The sequence below is a fragment of the Lissotriton helveticus genome, chromosome 8 (genome assembly GCF_964261635.1).
Source record: "Lissotriton helveticus chromosome 8, aLisHel1.1, whole genome shotgun sequence".
NCBI lineage: Eukaryota > Metazoa > Chordata > Amphibia > Caudata > Salamandridae > Lissotriton > Lissotriton helveticus.
Window position 1 is genome coordinate 427,631,768 of NC_136069.1, and position 16,703 is coordinate 427,648,470.

The 16,703-nt window shown below is 45.6% G+C and overlaps 2 protein-coding genes across 4 annotated transcripts in view; one reads left to right on the plus strand and one right to left on the minus strand.

The window, feature by feature from the left end:
* The window catches only part of EPSTI1 (epithelial stromal interaction 1), a 319,077-nt gene extending 317,436 nt beyond the window's left edge, over nt 1-1,641 (minus strand). Inside the window, exon 1 of the mRNA XM_078657290.1 lies at nt 1,592-1,641. The gene's annotated coding sequence lies outside the window, so the exon portion shown is untranslated. The remainder of the gene's footprint in view (nt 1-1,591) is intronic.
* A 50-nt stretch (nt 1,642-1,691) lies between these two features.
* DNAJC15 (DnaJ heat shock protein family (Hsp40) member C15) overlaps nt 1,692-16,703 on the plus strand; it is a 246,566-nt gene continuing 231,554 nt past the window's right edge. For 2 of the 3 annotated variants that reach the window (XR_013599831.1, XM_078657291.1), the window contains exon 1: nt 1,774-2,032. Coding sequence is in view for 2 of the 3 variants with exons in the window: in XM_078657291.1 (XP_078513417.1) it covers nt 1,919-2,032 (114 nt within the window). In the remaining variant the exon portion in view is untranslated. Of the gene's footprint in view, nt 2,033-16,703 lie in introns of all 3 variants that reach the window. The other variant, XM_078657293.1, reaches the window with a different exon arrangement.

A 16,703-nucleotide genomic window follows, 5' to 3' on the forward strand; every position in this document is an offset into this window, starting at 1 on the left:
CCTCCAGCGCAGGAGCACCAGAAAAGCAGCGATGACCCTTTCTATTACAAAATTATTCCCCAATCCTCCAGCGCAGAAGCACCTGAAAAGCAGCGAGGCCCCTTTCTATTACAAAATTATTCCCCAGCCCTCGAGCGCAGAAGCACCTGAAAAACAGAGAGGGCCATTTCTATTACAAAATTATTCCCCAGCCCTCCAGCGCAGGAGCACCTGAAAATCAGCAAGGCCCCAGCTATTTGTAAATTACTCAGCCTTCCCCAGCCCTTTACTGCCTCAGGGATATGGCATGGCAGGAGAGGGGCTAAAGCAAAAAACACAGCTGCTGGGCAATCAATGGGAGTGGGGGGGAGGCTAAGATGGTGTGAGTTCTTAACATCACCTGGCACCCACAGTGAGACCCATTCTTCCTCGCCCACTATGCCCTGAATGAGAAGAGCTGTGGGCGAGGTGTTAATGCAAACACTGTTTCTGGGCTGCGTGGGCCCCAGGGGGGCCCAAGGTGAAAATGGTTCAAAGGCCTGAGCAGCGCCTGAATCAAAAGGAGGCCGATTCTGGCACACAATCAACCCTCCCCAGCCCACCATCAGCGTGACTGCTTTGCAGTGCAGGGGGTCAAGGAGAGGCCACAGCTGATCATCGCTGAACAGCCGCCCAGCGAAGCTGCTTTAGTCTCCCTTTCAGTGCTCTCTGTGGACTGGGAATGGGGGAAAAAACGGCCCACAGAGTGCACTGAAACACCGGCCCTTCGGCCCATGCCCGAGTGCCCGCAGTGCCAATCCGCTCCTGAGCGTGACATAGCATTTTAGTGCAGTGATGTGGACACCAGTACTAAAATGTGTTATAGTAACCCGCGATGCAAGGCTATTATATAATGTTACTTTTACAGCCCTCTTGCGATTCCACAGAGGAAAGTTTTGAATAGTTTATTAACTCAATATGCTCTTTGCATTTTCGCAATTTTGTTACCAATATGAGGGAGGTGTGCTGCCACTGAACTCTTTTGCCAGAAAAGGTACTGAAGATAGTTTACCAGTCAGGGACCAGGGTGGGTAAGTATGAGGGTGTAACAATAGTTTCAATTAATAAATCTAACCATTGTTTCCAACATGTAGGAACGCTTACAATATGTAGGCAAAACGTCGGGGAATTTAATTTTACCGTTGGAGGATTTGTAGACAGGAGAAAGCGAAATGACATTTTTGTTACAAAAATTGTGATTCTCCTGCCTAAATTGTGAAAGCTGGCATGCATGTTAGAGCAAATAGTCCCTGCAGAGAAAGGGAACTGTTTGTAACGTTCAGGATTGGGGTAAGCAGTTGTATCTCACTCAGGTGAAGGTTAACAAATACAGTGAAGGTTAATAACATATAGCTGAAGGTTAATAATATATGGAATGTTTCAGTGGCACTATGCCCCTAAAAATCAAAGCCCAGTGAAACAAAAGTTAAGTGGGGCTTATTTACAAGCCCCTTGCGCCACCGGTACACCACTTTTAAAATGGGAAAAAGTGGCGTACTTGTGGCGCAAGGGACTTGTAAATAAGCCTCAGTGTGTCTTTGTAAAGTACTCACATCAACTCGAGAGTCTTTACCGTGATCAAATACTGCGCATGATGACATTCCCTTCAAACAGCGTCGTTGTTCAAAAATTAGCCTCAGTGAACCGAACGTGGCCAGAGGGGCTCAAGTTCCTCCAAGCAGTGCGCCAGCCGCATGCCCGTTTTCTTTTGACATTTGTACCACGTGTTGCGCATCCAGTGGATGACACAACATTGTCTCAGACATATGGGACGTGAGTCACTGCCTGACAAACAGGTGAGGGGTTATAGCGTATACAGACCGCATACGGTTATTGGTCCGGACCAATTGAACTAGAATTGTCCTTGGCTGTTTACCGTAGGATTCAGACATCGCCTGTCATGGCCGCCTCCGGTAACAGAAGCAGCACGCTGGGCTCCCAAGAACGGCTGCGGTACGCAGAGTTTAACCCTAACTCAGCAGACAGAGGAGAGGCTGACATCGACCGACGGCTGGTAACTACTCGAACCCTAGCAAACTTCTCTCTACAGAAGCAACATCTTTTTGAAATACCATTTTACGTATTCTCTTTCGGCCATTATCTGGTCAGGCAGAGCAAAGCTGAAGCCGCTTCTGTGCATGCCTGACCCACATATGGCTTTCTACGTAACACGGTTACTTAGTTACATACACATTTCTGGGGGTTTAAGCTCCGGGACAGATTTGGGTTGTTTGCTGTAAATCATTTGTTTACCAAACTTTTGCTACGCTGTAATTTAATATTGCTTGATGAGAACTGATCACCAAGCTGTTAATTATATCACGTTCCTTAGTGTATGTTTCTTTGAATGTCGATAGGGGTATTTCATTGCTCATGATAAAGTTTACTAACTAGTGGCCTCAGGAATATCTAATAAGACAGGAGTGAAAGGATTATTTATTGACACTGATTTGCTCGTGGGTATTCTTACTGTTTGCCTCATAGTTCTATACTAGCAGTTAAGTAATGCTGGCCATGGACATTTTTATCATATCAGACCTCCATCTCGATGACCCATAATGCTCGAGTGCTACCCTGCGGGACAAGGATGGTACGAAAATGACTTTGATTGTTTTATTGGCTTTGATTTATTTTTTGAAGTAATTGGTATTTTAGAGAATTTTAAAGTTATAAATCCCTCTGCGAGTATTAAAATGAATCTCCTAGGAGAATACGTAGATTGAGGGTGACTGTTACATTGTATTGTGAGCTTCATATCCCATTGTGGGGCACCATAGCACATTTTAAGAACGGGTATCAAGCTACTACACTATGGCCGAGCTTGGTTGTTAGTGTTGTTTTTCCTGTGAACCTGCATGGGAAGCGTTTAACTGTGGTGCGTGAAGGACAAGAGAGGTGGTCCTATCTGGTCTTGGAACTCTGTTTAGCGGTGTGATAGATGAAGGAGTGGGACTTATAGATATGCAAAGTGTGGTTTTATTTAGTTGGGCGCTAAGATTAGATTTGCGAAGACCCTTGTGAGTCGCTTACTTCTAAAATCAACCTACTAAGCCACTCTGAAAGCCTTATGAATTGGTAAAAAGTTAGGAAGTCAGTCCGGAAAAGAAGGAGGTGGACTAAGATCTGCGTGAATGGTCTGCAGTACAGTATTCTCTATGATATCATGACTAAGGGATGTCTAGCTATTGATCACAGTAAGTGAAGGTCAGGACCTCCTGGGCCATACATTTATGGCATGTCTCTTTAGCCATTGAACGCTTGACTGGGATATAATGAAATATGGTATGCAGTAGTCTATAAGCAATTTGGCTGTCACTCTGTCTGATGAAAATAGCATATAGTCTGCACACTTTACAGTCGCACTTGGTAGTCCTGAAGTGTTCAGGCCTTTAGGTAGGACTATTAGGTAGTATGAGTGTTACGTCACCAGTCCCGATTACAGATCGCTGTGTTTGTCTTTGCGTGTTTTTTTCTGTTTGCACTAAATTATTTAAAAAAATGATGGATAGAATGCTTGAATTAATCTCATCCACTGGTAATTACTCTTGCTACATCCCACTCTATTGTTATTCTGCACACCATGCCACTTCAATTTGGACCCAGCCATATGCACATCAATCTTGGTTCCCTGGCGGCTGCTGTGGGGCAATATATAGGGAGGTCGGAAGACCGCCACCGCCGTGTCCCCCCCGACTCTGGCGTTCTGTGGACAGCCAGACTCATAATAGAGCCCTAAATGGGATGATGGTAAATAAAATAAGTGTAGTGAAATTTAGTACGTTGCCCATGCATTGTTTTCAAACTAGGGGTACCCTTTCTGTGTAATAGTCAATTCAAGCATATGAAGAGCTAGTCATTTCTAATATCTAATATAGCTGTGCACAAACTTAATTCTCTACAGTGTTTTGTATCTTTCTTAGTCTGGAAATGTGATATTGCATAGGCATACACCATGTCTGTCCTTCTGTTCCAAATTTCATCAGCTATTTTGTGCTTTACTCGCAGTGAAACAGGATTTTAAATGCACTGTACTTTAATCCACGGGGTGCCAAATAAGGAATCCAAAAAAGAGTGAGAAATTCTTTCAGGGAAATACCCCATTACATCACCTTCGGAATATGCGTCTACTCATTTGGCCAAAAAAGAAGACATTTTAAATATGTTGTCGCCTGCAAATACCTTGATTCCACTGTTAGTATTACACACAAATGCATAGCAGTATGAGACTGAAAGGGGTATTCTTTGTATTTTACATTTTAAAATTTACGCCATGTTGCTTGATAACCTAAGCTTGTAGTAATGAAAAGTGTTGTAAAACATAATTGAGGCGAGTGGTCGTAACAGTTATTTTTAGTCTTTTTAAACTATGTAAAAAGGCAATAAATAAGGAACTGGACATTCCCCACATTTATCCAAAATCTCCTTTCCTCAACTGTATCCTTGGAGTAACCTTTCTCTTGTGTTGCTTCCTACTCTGTGGATTCATGAAAGTGTGATTTTTTGAGGACAGAGTAGATTTTAAGCCTTCCAAAGCATTGAAGTGGGATTTATAGAGGGTCAGGAAGCCATTTGCGTATAATAATCTGGTTTGCACCTTGGTTTGTTAGATAGGCCCTCCCCAAAAGTGATGTAATTTCGATGTATTTCTTTTTTTCTCTACATCACCCAGAGCTTCATGTTAGGCTTTTCTTGTGTATTGCCGTACATGAAATAGACAACCTGTAAAATCTTATTTATTGTGAGTAATGTACGGATTATGGATGGAGCACAAAGTCTGCCTGTCATGTTTCATGTGAGCATACTAGCCAACATTTTAGAAGAGGAAAGTGAGAGATTTTGGTAAAATATTCGGGAGACTGCTTTTCTCCCATTGACGTCTAGCGAGGCCTGAATCTGATCTGTCGTCATGTATGGGACTTAGTGTTCTGCTGCAGGAATGGATATCAGAATTGCAGATGCATGTTCTTTTTTTGCTTATCTGCCAGGAGCACGGAGAAAGCACTGGCAGAGAGTCGGTGACAAAAATGTTGTGCATTGGCCTGCAGGAGCATGTTACTGGCCAGGGCCGGAATGGGAACCAAAACCGGCTCTGGCAAAGTGCTCAGCCTGCCCCCCTTCCTCCCCCTACCTCCCCCCCCCCGGGGGGGTTGGGTGTGCGGCCGAGCTCTTTGCCGGGGCCGGTTTTCGGCCGATTTTGTTACAGGGCCGATTTTGCTGCAAAAACGGCCCTGTAACAAAACGGCCCCCAGGGGCCCCAAACCGGCCTCCCACCCTGCGGCGCACCGGGGGATTGCCCGGTGCCCGCTATGGCCAGTTACTGGCAGTGAATACTACGAGTCGCACTAGACCAGCCCCTGCTGCATCCCGCCAACGAATAGGGTTTTTGAATGTAGGAATCGGGAGACTAGCCTTGAAATCTGTAGTCTCCTGCTTGAATCATGAGGGTTGGCATGTATGTGTGAGTTCTCCACTTCCATGTTGACTTGGATGGGTTTACTTCTCTCTACGGTATCCAGAACTTGTACAGATGGAGGCATATAAACAGTGAATTATCTTGTGCATGCCTGTCTGTTTCCTTATTTAAGAACAATTTAACCCTCCCTTCCACACAATACCACATTTGTCATATTGCTTTCTATTGCTTTCACAAATTGTTTATAAAGCAATCAGTTTCTTAGAAACACAACATCTTTGCTACTCTATCCCAACAATGTAACTGTAAATCTGTAAAACATTTTAATTTACATGCTGAAATTGCTTATGGTTTCGAAAGACGAGTAAGAAAGTTGCGGATTTTAAGACCATTTTGTCCAGCACCATAGGCTTCTCTTTTCAGTAGCCCTTCAATTGTGTGCAAACATGGCTGTCATCTTGGAATGGTGAATTACCAACTAAACAAAATGCATGTCATTCTTAAATGAGAATTGTATTCTTACTTGCTATTAATTACCATACTGCAGCCTACAGTGGTGTAACCATTCCCACCAGAATTTTCGTGTAGTTCCTACTAATCCGTAGGATCTGCGCATTGTTTGGACAATATAAATTAAGGGCTTGGTGTCTAGACTGATTCCGAACATCCCCACTGGAAATGTTGGCTTGTACACCAGCAGGCTCACAGTGCCATCGTAAGCCCCCCTATCCTACCAGGGAGCAAATGGTTTCTGGCAACCACTGAACAGGACAACCCTGTCCCCTCCGGGATCGTGGAAACAGTACAGAACCTTTCGTTCAGTTACTCGTGCTTACTTATACTCAGAGAAATATACAAAGAATACACAGTGGGACTATTTCAATAATATTTATTGAACCAATATCTTTCTTGCATAAAATATGTGCGATTCAATGGTTAGGCGATAGAAGCAGATAAACATGATTACAAGCACTAAAAGCATAAATAGTAGGTAGATTTCTCCTATGGTGCTGAAACAATGTATAAAATAAGGCAGTAATCAGCCAAGATTTCGCCTGAGGGACGATCCAACCCCATTACCTGATGGGAAAGAGTGAAGGACTCCATCTTGGTGACGAACAGGACACCCATCACGAGATGTCAGACCTCGTGTGGTGATTTCTCTGCATCCAAGGAACTTCGGTGTCAGCGAAGTGCCTCCTCTACCAATCTATTGGGATGCTCATCTATTATAATAGAAAGCAGTATTGCAATGTACATATAGATTATTGATGTTATGGATATGTAGATAGCCCTGTCACCCCGTGGATGAAGATAGTGATGACATTTGTACAAAGTGCAAAACGAGACCTGGTACATGATGTTCAGGGCTTTGTGCTAAGTCGGGAATATAAGAGGATGGAGGCTTTCAAAGCTCCGCTCTATGCACTGGTTCTTGCTGTCTGTCCTATAACCTCAAAGTGACTGGAAATAAGGGAAGGCCTTTTTTGTCAGCTGCTTTGAAACTATTGATTTGATTTAAAGATAGTGTTGCTACCTTTCCAAGAGACAAATATCGGCCATTTGTAGTTGTTTTAAAAAGGCCAGTATATGATACAAAATAAGACTTTAAATGATGGTTTAAGGCATTCAATGAGTTATCATACATGTTCTCTGTTACTCATCTTAGCACTCTGGCAACTATTCATCCACCCACTAACTCATTCTTGCATTCATCCACTTATACAGCCATAGTAAATTCTCACACTAATTCAACGTCATACACAACATAATTTAAACAAATAATAGTAGAAAAATAATAAATGCTGCTGCCTAAAAATAGCAGACATGTGCTTAAAATAGCAAATAAAGTAAAACAGGGAAACAGGTGACCATCTTGCAACGGTATTGTATATGGTGTTTCATTGTTGTGAAGTTCCAGCAGGGCAGCCACATTTAGAACTAACGTGTTGGCCATCTTGGAATAGTAAAGCAGTGAAACTATGAACAGTACCATTCCATGATGGTGGCCAGGCCTATAGGCTGTGGCCTCACAGGATGCAGTGCTTAGCAGCTGAAATGATTGGCAAAGACACAGCCTGTTAGCACTGTCTAGGGAGGGGAGTTGTAGTATGTTTTAAAATAATGAAAATAAAAATGATGAGCAGGAAAGAAATGGGTGGGAAAACTGTAGTACTGGCTCATCAGTCCAGGCACTGAAGCACACACATTTTTAGGTGGACATGCTCAAGGTCAGAAAAATTGCATCATTCATAGCACGCTAGAGCCAATGTCAGAAGTGCCTGACCCATTGCCCCTTGCTGAATGTTATCAAGGATGCCAGCGGAGTGCCTTAGCCATTGACACTATTGTGTATGTGTGTGTATGTGTGTGTGTGTATATATATATATATATATATTGTTATTTGACAGCTCGGCAAGGACTGCACTGTACTAGTCCTATGCTTAAAGACTTTGCTGTTTAAATTGCGAAAGACTTTGTCATTTTCTATCTCGGCATGGATAGCACTGTCTAATCCTATGCTTAAAAACTTTGATAGAAAAACAGACATTTGAGGTGAGCAGATCTAGAGTGTCGCTGGTGTTGAGAGTGCTCTAACAGGAGCTGCTTTCCACCTAAACTGAGACCTACCCAGAGTTCTCTCCTTCTTTTTTGCATAATTTATGCGTCACTCTATGCCTGAAAGGGTTTTGTTTTGACTTAATACTGGGTGCTCCCTTGTGTCTGGACAAAGCTATACCCCTCTGAAGAGCTCTAATTAGAGCGAAACACTGTGTCAGGGGTTGCTTTTATTCATTTCAGGTTGGCTTGAGTTGGTATTTTACCAATTCAAAGCTGTAATATTGTGCCTGGAGTGATAAATGGCTTTTGTTATTTGACAGCTCGGCAAGGACTGCACTGTACTAGTCCTATGCTTAAAGACTTTGCTGTTTAAATTGCGATAGACTTTGTCATTTTCTATCTCGGCATGGATAGCACTGTCTAATCCTATGCTTAAAAACTTTGATAGAAAAACAGACATTTGAGGTGAGCAGATCTAGAGTGTCGCTGGTGTTGAGAGTGCTCTAACAGGAGCTGCTTTCCACCTAAACTGAGACCTACCCAGAGTTCTCTCCTTCTTTTTTGCATAATGTATGCGTCACTCTATGCCTGAAAGGGTTTTGTTTTGATATATATATATATATATATATATATATATATATATATATATATATATTTATTTTTTTCAATGAAAAAACCCAAAGGTTAAGGATAAATTATAGTTGGGAAAGCTTTATTACTTCATTCTGTGCAAACCCAACTTAAACTACACAAACATAAGAAATTCTAAAGTTATAGTTATGTGTAGTTTAAGGTGGGTTTGTATAGAAAGAAGAAATACAGTTTTCCTAACTATAACTTAGCCTTAACCGTTGTTTTTTTTTCATTGGACGTCAATTTTTTTTATTTAAAAAAATTCAAATTGTGTAGTTTACTGTCATCGAGTGGAGTGTCCTTGAGTGGAGTGTGGTAAAGTAGAGTGGAGGAGAGTGTCATGAAGTGTACTGTCATTCAGTGGAGTGAAGTTGAATGTAGGCTACTGGAGTGACAAACAGTGGAATAGCGTAGAGTGTAGTGGCCTAGAGCGGAGTGGCGTGAAATGTCATATAGAGGAGTAGCATAGAGTAGAGTGTTATAGAGTGCAGTGTCGTACAGTGGAAAAGAAGACTGTAGAGTGTAGTGATATATAGTGGAGTGGCGTAGTATGTAGTGTTGTACAGTCTAATAGCATACATTGGAGTGGCGTACACTAGAGCGCTTACAGTGGAATAGAGTAGCGTGCAGTTGTGTGCACTGATGTGGCACACAGTGGGGTGGCACAGAGTAGAATAGCATCGAGTGTAGTGTCATAGAATGGAGTTGTGTACAGTGGAGTACTGTACAATGGAGTAGCATACAGTAGAGTGACGTACAGTGAAGTAGTGCACACTGGAGTGTCATAGGATAGGGTGGCATACAGTACAATAACATAGGTACAGTGGATTAGCGTAGAGTGTAGTGGGGTATAGTGGAGTGACAGAGTGTAATGATGTGGAGTGGCATAGAGTGCAGTGTGTTAATTGAAACAGATGTAGCATGAAAGTGTATAAACAGATGTAGATGTAATCTGGCAGGAATATACCTGATGGCATGTAAATGGTAATTTTTGTTGGTATGTGTGAATAGTGTAAGTAGTGTAAAAGTTGTAGGTTTAAAAAAATGTTGTTATCTATTGTGCAGCAGTATACCGTGGTAAGATTGTGGTATACCACAGTACATGCGGATGAGAAATCAGTATGTGATTGGCTAATGGCTGTGTTTATTAAAGAAAAAAGGCCACCATGTAGTTTTTAATCACAGTTTTGCTGCGTATGGCATTCCCCTGCATTGTGGGTTAAGGTCTTAGATATAGGTAAGTATTACGTTTTATTGTTGTTCACTACCTATTACCACTATATTTAAGTGATAATAAGTAGATCATTGTATTTAGCATTTTCAATATATTTTTATAGCATTCTAGGGAGAACTGCACTTTTTTTTTGTAGTATGGTAATTTGTAGGTATTACTGCGCTACTCAGTTGACTTTTATGGTCATATTTACATGTTAAAAATAGAAAATACAATTTAGTACTCTATATTTCTAAAATATAGTGTATTATAATTAAACATTTTTTAACATATAATTTTTGGGGGGTAACCACGGTACTCCTGAGGCAGTACCGCAGTACTCTGTGCATTTAGAAAAAAATATATAGAAACTTATAAATATTTTTCCTACTTTTTACCACTTTACAAAAGGGGTAATAGGTAGGGGCCAAATACCAAACCTAGAACTCTCCTAGATATGAAGGCATAACGCAGAACACAGCTAAACTGCACCTAAAAACAAAAACAAGATGGCTAGCTTGAGCTTTTGTAAAGGCAGTCATTTGCCAATCACCTAATGACTTGTCATCGCTATGTACCGCGCTACTATATCGTGGAGATGGTGTTCATTTAACCACCCGTGGCAATAATGAATTCTAGTGTAACATCAGAAAATTGATTTCCATACATATATTAATACATGTTTTCACCTAAAACCAAAGGCTCTTTTAAGAGCCAGTCTACAGTGTATATAAATCATGTTTAAAAATGTGTCTCCATTTTCATGCCAAACCTAGTCAGCATTGGCGCTATCTCTTCGAGATGCTGTGTGCATATACTTTGTGGCTTTACAGCCCACCCATTGCTTTTCCTTTGTCTCTTTCCGTATCCTTTAAAAATCCTTGCTTGGAAGTGGTTAATCTTTCCTGTTTGTACCTCCTTAACGTCAGTTGTTCACTCCCACGGAGCAGCGCCTCATTACTTGTAGCCTTCTACTTGTCCCATTTTAACAACTGTAAAAGGGACTACTTTTGCCATTGCGTAAGAGCACTCCACATGAGCGCTCAATGATTTCAGTTGCTCCAAGTTCTGACTTCTGTAAAAAGGGCTGTAATTCTTTTTGGATTTTTAGTCCCTGGGAAATCAAGTGATTCACCCAGAATCACAGGATATTGAGTTGATGCCGAGACTCGAACTCTGTTCCTCAGATCCAAAGCCGGCAGCTCTAGTCATTCCACCACATGCTTTCCCCTTCTCCGTTTTGCTCCTTTTCATATCAACTCCCACCCACCATTTCTTCATGTTGCAGACCCCCATTCCACTCCCACCCTCCACACTTGTTTTAGGCAGTTTCTTTTTGCGAGAGCTCAACTCTGGTCATACATTGATCAGGGATCTTCAGAAATGCAGTGGGCTAGTGTATCTTTCCATGTCATCAAATAACTCTGCTTCACGCAGCTTGACATGTTTAATGGCCCAATCTTTCCAGGAGTGGTTGTTACATAATTTGAATTGCAGTCTGTCTGCTCTTTACATGAAACATACTGAGCAGGCATAGGTTGGAGGGAGAAGTGGTCATGCGATCTAAGTTTGACACTTGGAGTGCTAATGATGCCATACTTGGGGATTTTAGTTCTTGTTAAACGTTAAATAGTATAAATGCACAAAAATGGAAAATTGGCGAATACAACGATAATTCCATATCCTTTAGGCGCAACTACACCTTTCCTTTCTACATGCTCTGATCCTACGCAGCCCAGCCTCCGGGATGTGGGCCAAATATGGCTGTGTATTGTCATGGAACCTGCATGTTATCAACTTTTGCAAATAAGTGGTCTGGATAACCATGTAACCTGTGCCTTTGTATAATTTCGCAATAAAAATATTAAAAAAAAAAAAAGTTTGACACTTGGAACATTAAAACATTTCTCTGCACACAAAAACCTAGTAATAATCTGTTAAATATTATTTAGTAAATTGTAATCCCAATTCTGGCCCTATCTCTTCTTTTTCCCTAGTCGGGGTCTGATCATCATGGGTATATCGAAATTACTTTTACTTGGAGAAGAGAATCAAAAAGACCATGTTTTTATTGACTGACTTTCTAGTCAGATTGTTTTATATTTGCTGTCCAGAGAATGCTTGTGCCTTTTTTCCATTTAAAAGCTTAATCAGCAATAAGATTAGATGTTTGTGTTTGCTTTTTCCTAACCAAACATGTTTAGTTGTGTACCCTCCTCCCCTTACCCTGTTGAACGTCCCCCAAACTCCTGCAGCTGCTCCAGTCTTGACAATCTTTCCCTCCTTGCGGCACGGGAATACACTGCCGTTGTGGGCTGCAAACCATCTACCTGTACCCTCCACGCGCTGTCTCCATTTTTTTTTTGTTGTAAAAACGATTTTTATTGGTAGTCAAGTTCAAAAAGTACACTACAAGGAGAAGCAATCACGGCATTAGCCGATAGGTCAGGATAACATTACAGTTCCAACAAGACACCTTTTATATAGAACAATCCCTCAGCTGAGCTGTCCCACCCTTTATCCCACCCTCAAAGTCAGTGTGCCATACTCCTCTCTCTCAATCAGTTAAGTGTTAGCCTATTCACTTCCTTGACAGGAACCGTAGTAAAAGGTAAGTAACGCTTATCGATGGGGAACCAGAACTCTCAGATCTGCTATCTTTATTTGTAAGTAGTGTGTGTGCTTCGTTGGGTGTGGGGTGTCCCTTAACGCCTTGTCCCTATCCTGATGTTCCCCTCTCGTCCTCGCTCAAGTCATCCTCTGGCTGCTGGAGCGCCACAACTAGGGCCTCCCACGCCCTAGCCACCTCCAATGCCCTGTCATTATCCAGGCTCCTGGCCTGTCGCAGCCGCAAGGCACTCTCCGCCTTCGCCCAGCGCTCCAAAGTGGTCTTCCAACGCAAGTAGCTGGGTCCTTGGCTAGATTTCCAGTGCATGGTGATCTCTCGTTTGGCTAATATCAAACCCAAGTCATAAAATTTACTGGTAACTCGAGTACGGGGGGTGTGAGGGAACCACAATAATAGGCAGGTGCCCATTTCAGGATCGATCTGCCGGTACGTGACAGCATTCAGGCAGGACATCACCGTCTCCCAGTAACCCGCCAGCGTACTGCAGGTCCAAAACATGTGAGCGAAGTCCGCATCCGCTGTCTTACATCTAGGACAGAGCGATGATGCACCCTCGAAATATTGCGAGATTTTAATTGGTGTTAGGTATGCACGGTGTAGGGTGAAAAACTGGACCAATTGGAACCTGGCGTTCCTAGTGCCCTTCCATGCCCGTCGCACTAGCTGCGGCCATGTCGACTCTGGAATTGGCCGCCCAATGTCCCCTTCCCACTTGGTTCGCAGCTCATCTAGGGGTCGCAGGGTAGCAGTCGACAACCTCCGGTAAAGGCATGTGACAGCCTTGTAAGTGCCAGCAGCCATGACCACGTATTGACAGCACTCCGAGGTTGGTGGTTCGGCTAGCCCATTCTTCCAATGACGGCGAATACCAGCCACTAACAAGGCGTGCAGCAGATATCCACCCCTCGGTAGATCATAAGAGTCCCGCAACTCTTGAAACGTGAGCAGCGAACCATCCTTGTAGAGATCGCCGATCACCTGCAAGCCAAGCTCCTCCCAGATCGCCAGTGCTGACCAGTCGCCACCATGTGGAAAGGCCGTGCACATCCCTAGCGGGATTTCAGGGGCATAAGGGCGAGCGGCACCGGAGCGCCTGTGGCACCGAAGCCAGCAACTGCGAATCGTGCGTTCCTCCAGTGTGAGCTGGGCGAGGTCCAATTTCTGGCCCAAGATTATAAAGGAGATGACATGCCTCGGGAACAGTCTGCCCGCTACTCCCTCTGGGCCTCGGAATTCCAAAGCCACCGCCTGGGTGAGCCACTGCAGTTGCGCCGCCAAGTAGCACCACTCGAAATCCGGGCCGCAAGTCCCCCGTCCGCCCTGGGGCGCATCATCGTGGCTAGCGCAACTCGTCGTCTACCCGACCCCCAAATGAACCCAGAGGTCAGGGAGCGGAGTCTGTTAAAAACCGACGCAGGGATCCAGATCGGCAGGGTGCGAAACAGATATAACAATCGGGAAGTGCCACCATTTTCAACAATGCCACTCGTCCCGCGACTGAAAGGGGTAGTGTCCGCCAGAAACCCATGCAGCCCTGCAAACTCCGGATTGCTCTGTTGATGTTACCGTCCAAGAGGGCCAGCGGCGAGTGGTAGATGTGCGTGCCCAGATAGGGGAGGCAATCGTATTCCCATCGTAATTCGCCCTCCGGTTGGGAGTCATCGGCCCCTGGCGTCAGCGGGAAGAGGCAAGACTTCCCCCAGTTGACTCTCAGTCCCGAGAGACGGCCAAAGTCCGACAGCAGTCGCTCGGCCCCACGCAGGGAATTGCTTGTGTCCGCCAAAAACAGCAAACAGTCATCCGCATAGAGAGAAATGTAGTGGGTATCGGCTCTTAGAGGAAGGCCCGCATATGCTCGACCCATACGGGCGTGCGCAGCCAATGGCTCAATAGCGAGCGCAAATAACAGGGGGGACAGAGAACACCCCTGTCTGGTCCCCCGACCTACCACATAAGGGGCTGAGATGGTGGCCCCTGTTTTGACACGGGCCGTGGCCGCTGCATAGAGCAAGGCAGTCCATTTCACGAAGCGCTCGCCCAATCCGAAGGCCTCCAGTACACGGAGCAAGTATGGCCATTCGACACTATCAAATGCCTTCTCGATGTCAATCGAGAGGACAGCAGTACCCGGGTGAGTAGCGGCCTCACCCCCCATGATCCGGATCAACCGGCGCACGCAGGTGGCGGTGGTGCGCTGAGGGATAAAGCCCGCCTGGTCACTGTGTACCAAGGTGCGCATGTGGGTCAGCAGCCGCGTCGCAAGGACCTTGCTCAGGATCTTGTAATCCGTTGTGAGCATGGAGAGTGGGCGGTACGCCGAACGGCAGTTCGCATCTCCCCCCCCGCTTTAGTAAGGGTATCACCAAAGCTTCGCAAGTAGACGCCGGTAAGTACCCGGTGTCCCAGGCCTCCCAGTAAACCGCCTGCAATCACGGGTCCCAGGGTTGGCCAACCACGCCAGCAGTGAGCCCACTTTGTCACGCTCGGCGTGAGCCCGGACAAGAAACTCCTTATAGTCAAAGCAGCGCAGCTTTTCCATTGTTGTCGCCACTTCCTCTCGTGCAGCCGAAACCGCTCCGTGAGCCTCAGGAGTCGTGTGGCTGCGTCGTTCCTCTTCGCGCAAGCGGCCCTCGCTGCGCTCTACCTCCTGCAGGAGGGTCTTACGGACTCCCGCGGTAGCCGAGATACAGACGCCCCGAATCACCGCCTTAAAGGCGTCCCACTCCAGCGCCCTACTGGAAGCTGTGCCCACATTAGCGTCGAAGTAACCTTCCACCCCAGTGCGCACCTCGGCCTTAAACGCCGGGTCTTCCAATGTCAGTGGGTTCAACCGCCACGTCGTAATAGCTTGGCGTCGCCTCATCCATTGGACCATTACTAAGCAAGGGTTATGGTCGGATATCGTCCTGGCCAAGTATTCGCTGTGGCGGACCAGGCTCTGAGCGTCCGGCGAACACAGAATTCTGTCAAGGCGAACATGCAGATCGTGCGGGGGGGAGTAAAAGGAGAAGTCCCTTTCTGTGGGGTGTTGGGTCCGCCATGCATCGACCAGGCCCCAGCTACTTTGCCACTCTCTCCTACTCTTCGCTAGTCTGTGAGCTGTCGCCTGCGCCAGTGGTGGGTGAGATCTATCTAATTCCACGTCCAGTACAGAGTGAAAATCCCCCACAAGCAAGACCGTGCCGGCCAGGACAATTGCCAGTTTCCCAGACAATCGCGCAAAAAAGGCAGGCTGGTCCACATTCGGGGCGTAAACGCTGCAAAGTGTCACGTCTCTCCCATCTAGGCGGCCCTGTACAGCCACAAACCTCCCCTCAGGGTCGACCACTCTTACCAAAGGCTGGAAGGGAATCCCCGCCCGTACCCAAATCAAAGACCCCCTCGCAAAGGCCGAGAAGGTTGTGTAAAACATTTGTCCCCGCCATCTGCGCTGCAGAGCCCGCCCCTCAGTACGATCAATGTGGGTTTCCTGCAAGAAGGCAACCTGAACCCCCCTGCGAACAAGATAGGCATGTACTTTATGACGTTTCAGCATGGAATTCAGTCCCCTCACATTCCAGGTCACACACTTCAGTTCAGGGAGGGTCCCCATTCACGATAACGAATACAGTTCCAATGAAAGCAAATACCGTATGCACACTGACTACACACCAGAACCCTGATACCTCCCAACAGTCCCATACCCCACCCCTCCCCAGAATAGGTCCCAAACAGTAGAAACCCATCCAAATGATTAATTCCCAAAAAGAACAGTCCCTGGTAACTACCAGAGTCCCACAATAGGTGTGAGATAGGAGGGGGTGGCCTGTCGCCAGTTCCAATAGACCGCAAGCAGCACACTCCTCCCAGCCAGCTCTCCCCAACATGCCCTATGCGCCCCGCATCTCCTCCCTAGTTATGGCAGTAACCACTGCAGAAGTTAGCCGCCCAACACCAGCCCCAGGCCCACCTGGGTGACACTGCCTCCACCCCAAACCCAGTCCAGGAACACAGCAGCTTATACAATACCACACCAGGGAAGCATTAGCATCATTCGTCCAGCAAACCATCAGCAGTCCCAGGTGTGACATGGGGCGGCTCGGGGTCACCAGTCCCTGATTCCTCTGATGCCACCTCGCCAGTGCCCCCTCGAGAGCCCGACTCCACAGCCGATGCCGAACCCATTGTTTGGGAGATAGTAGAGACCGCCCGAAGGGCATCCCTGCGTTCCAGCTCAGTCTGTGAGATCGAAGGTG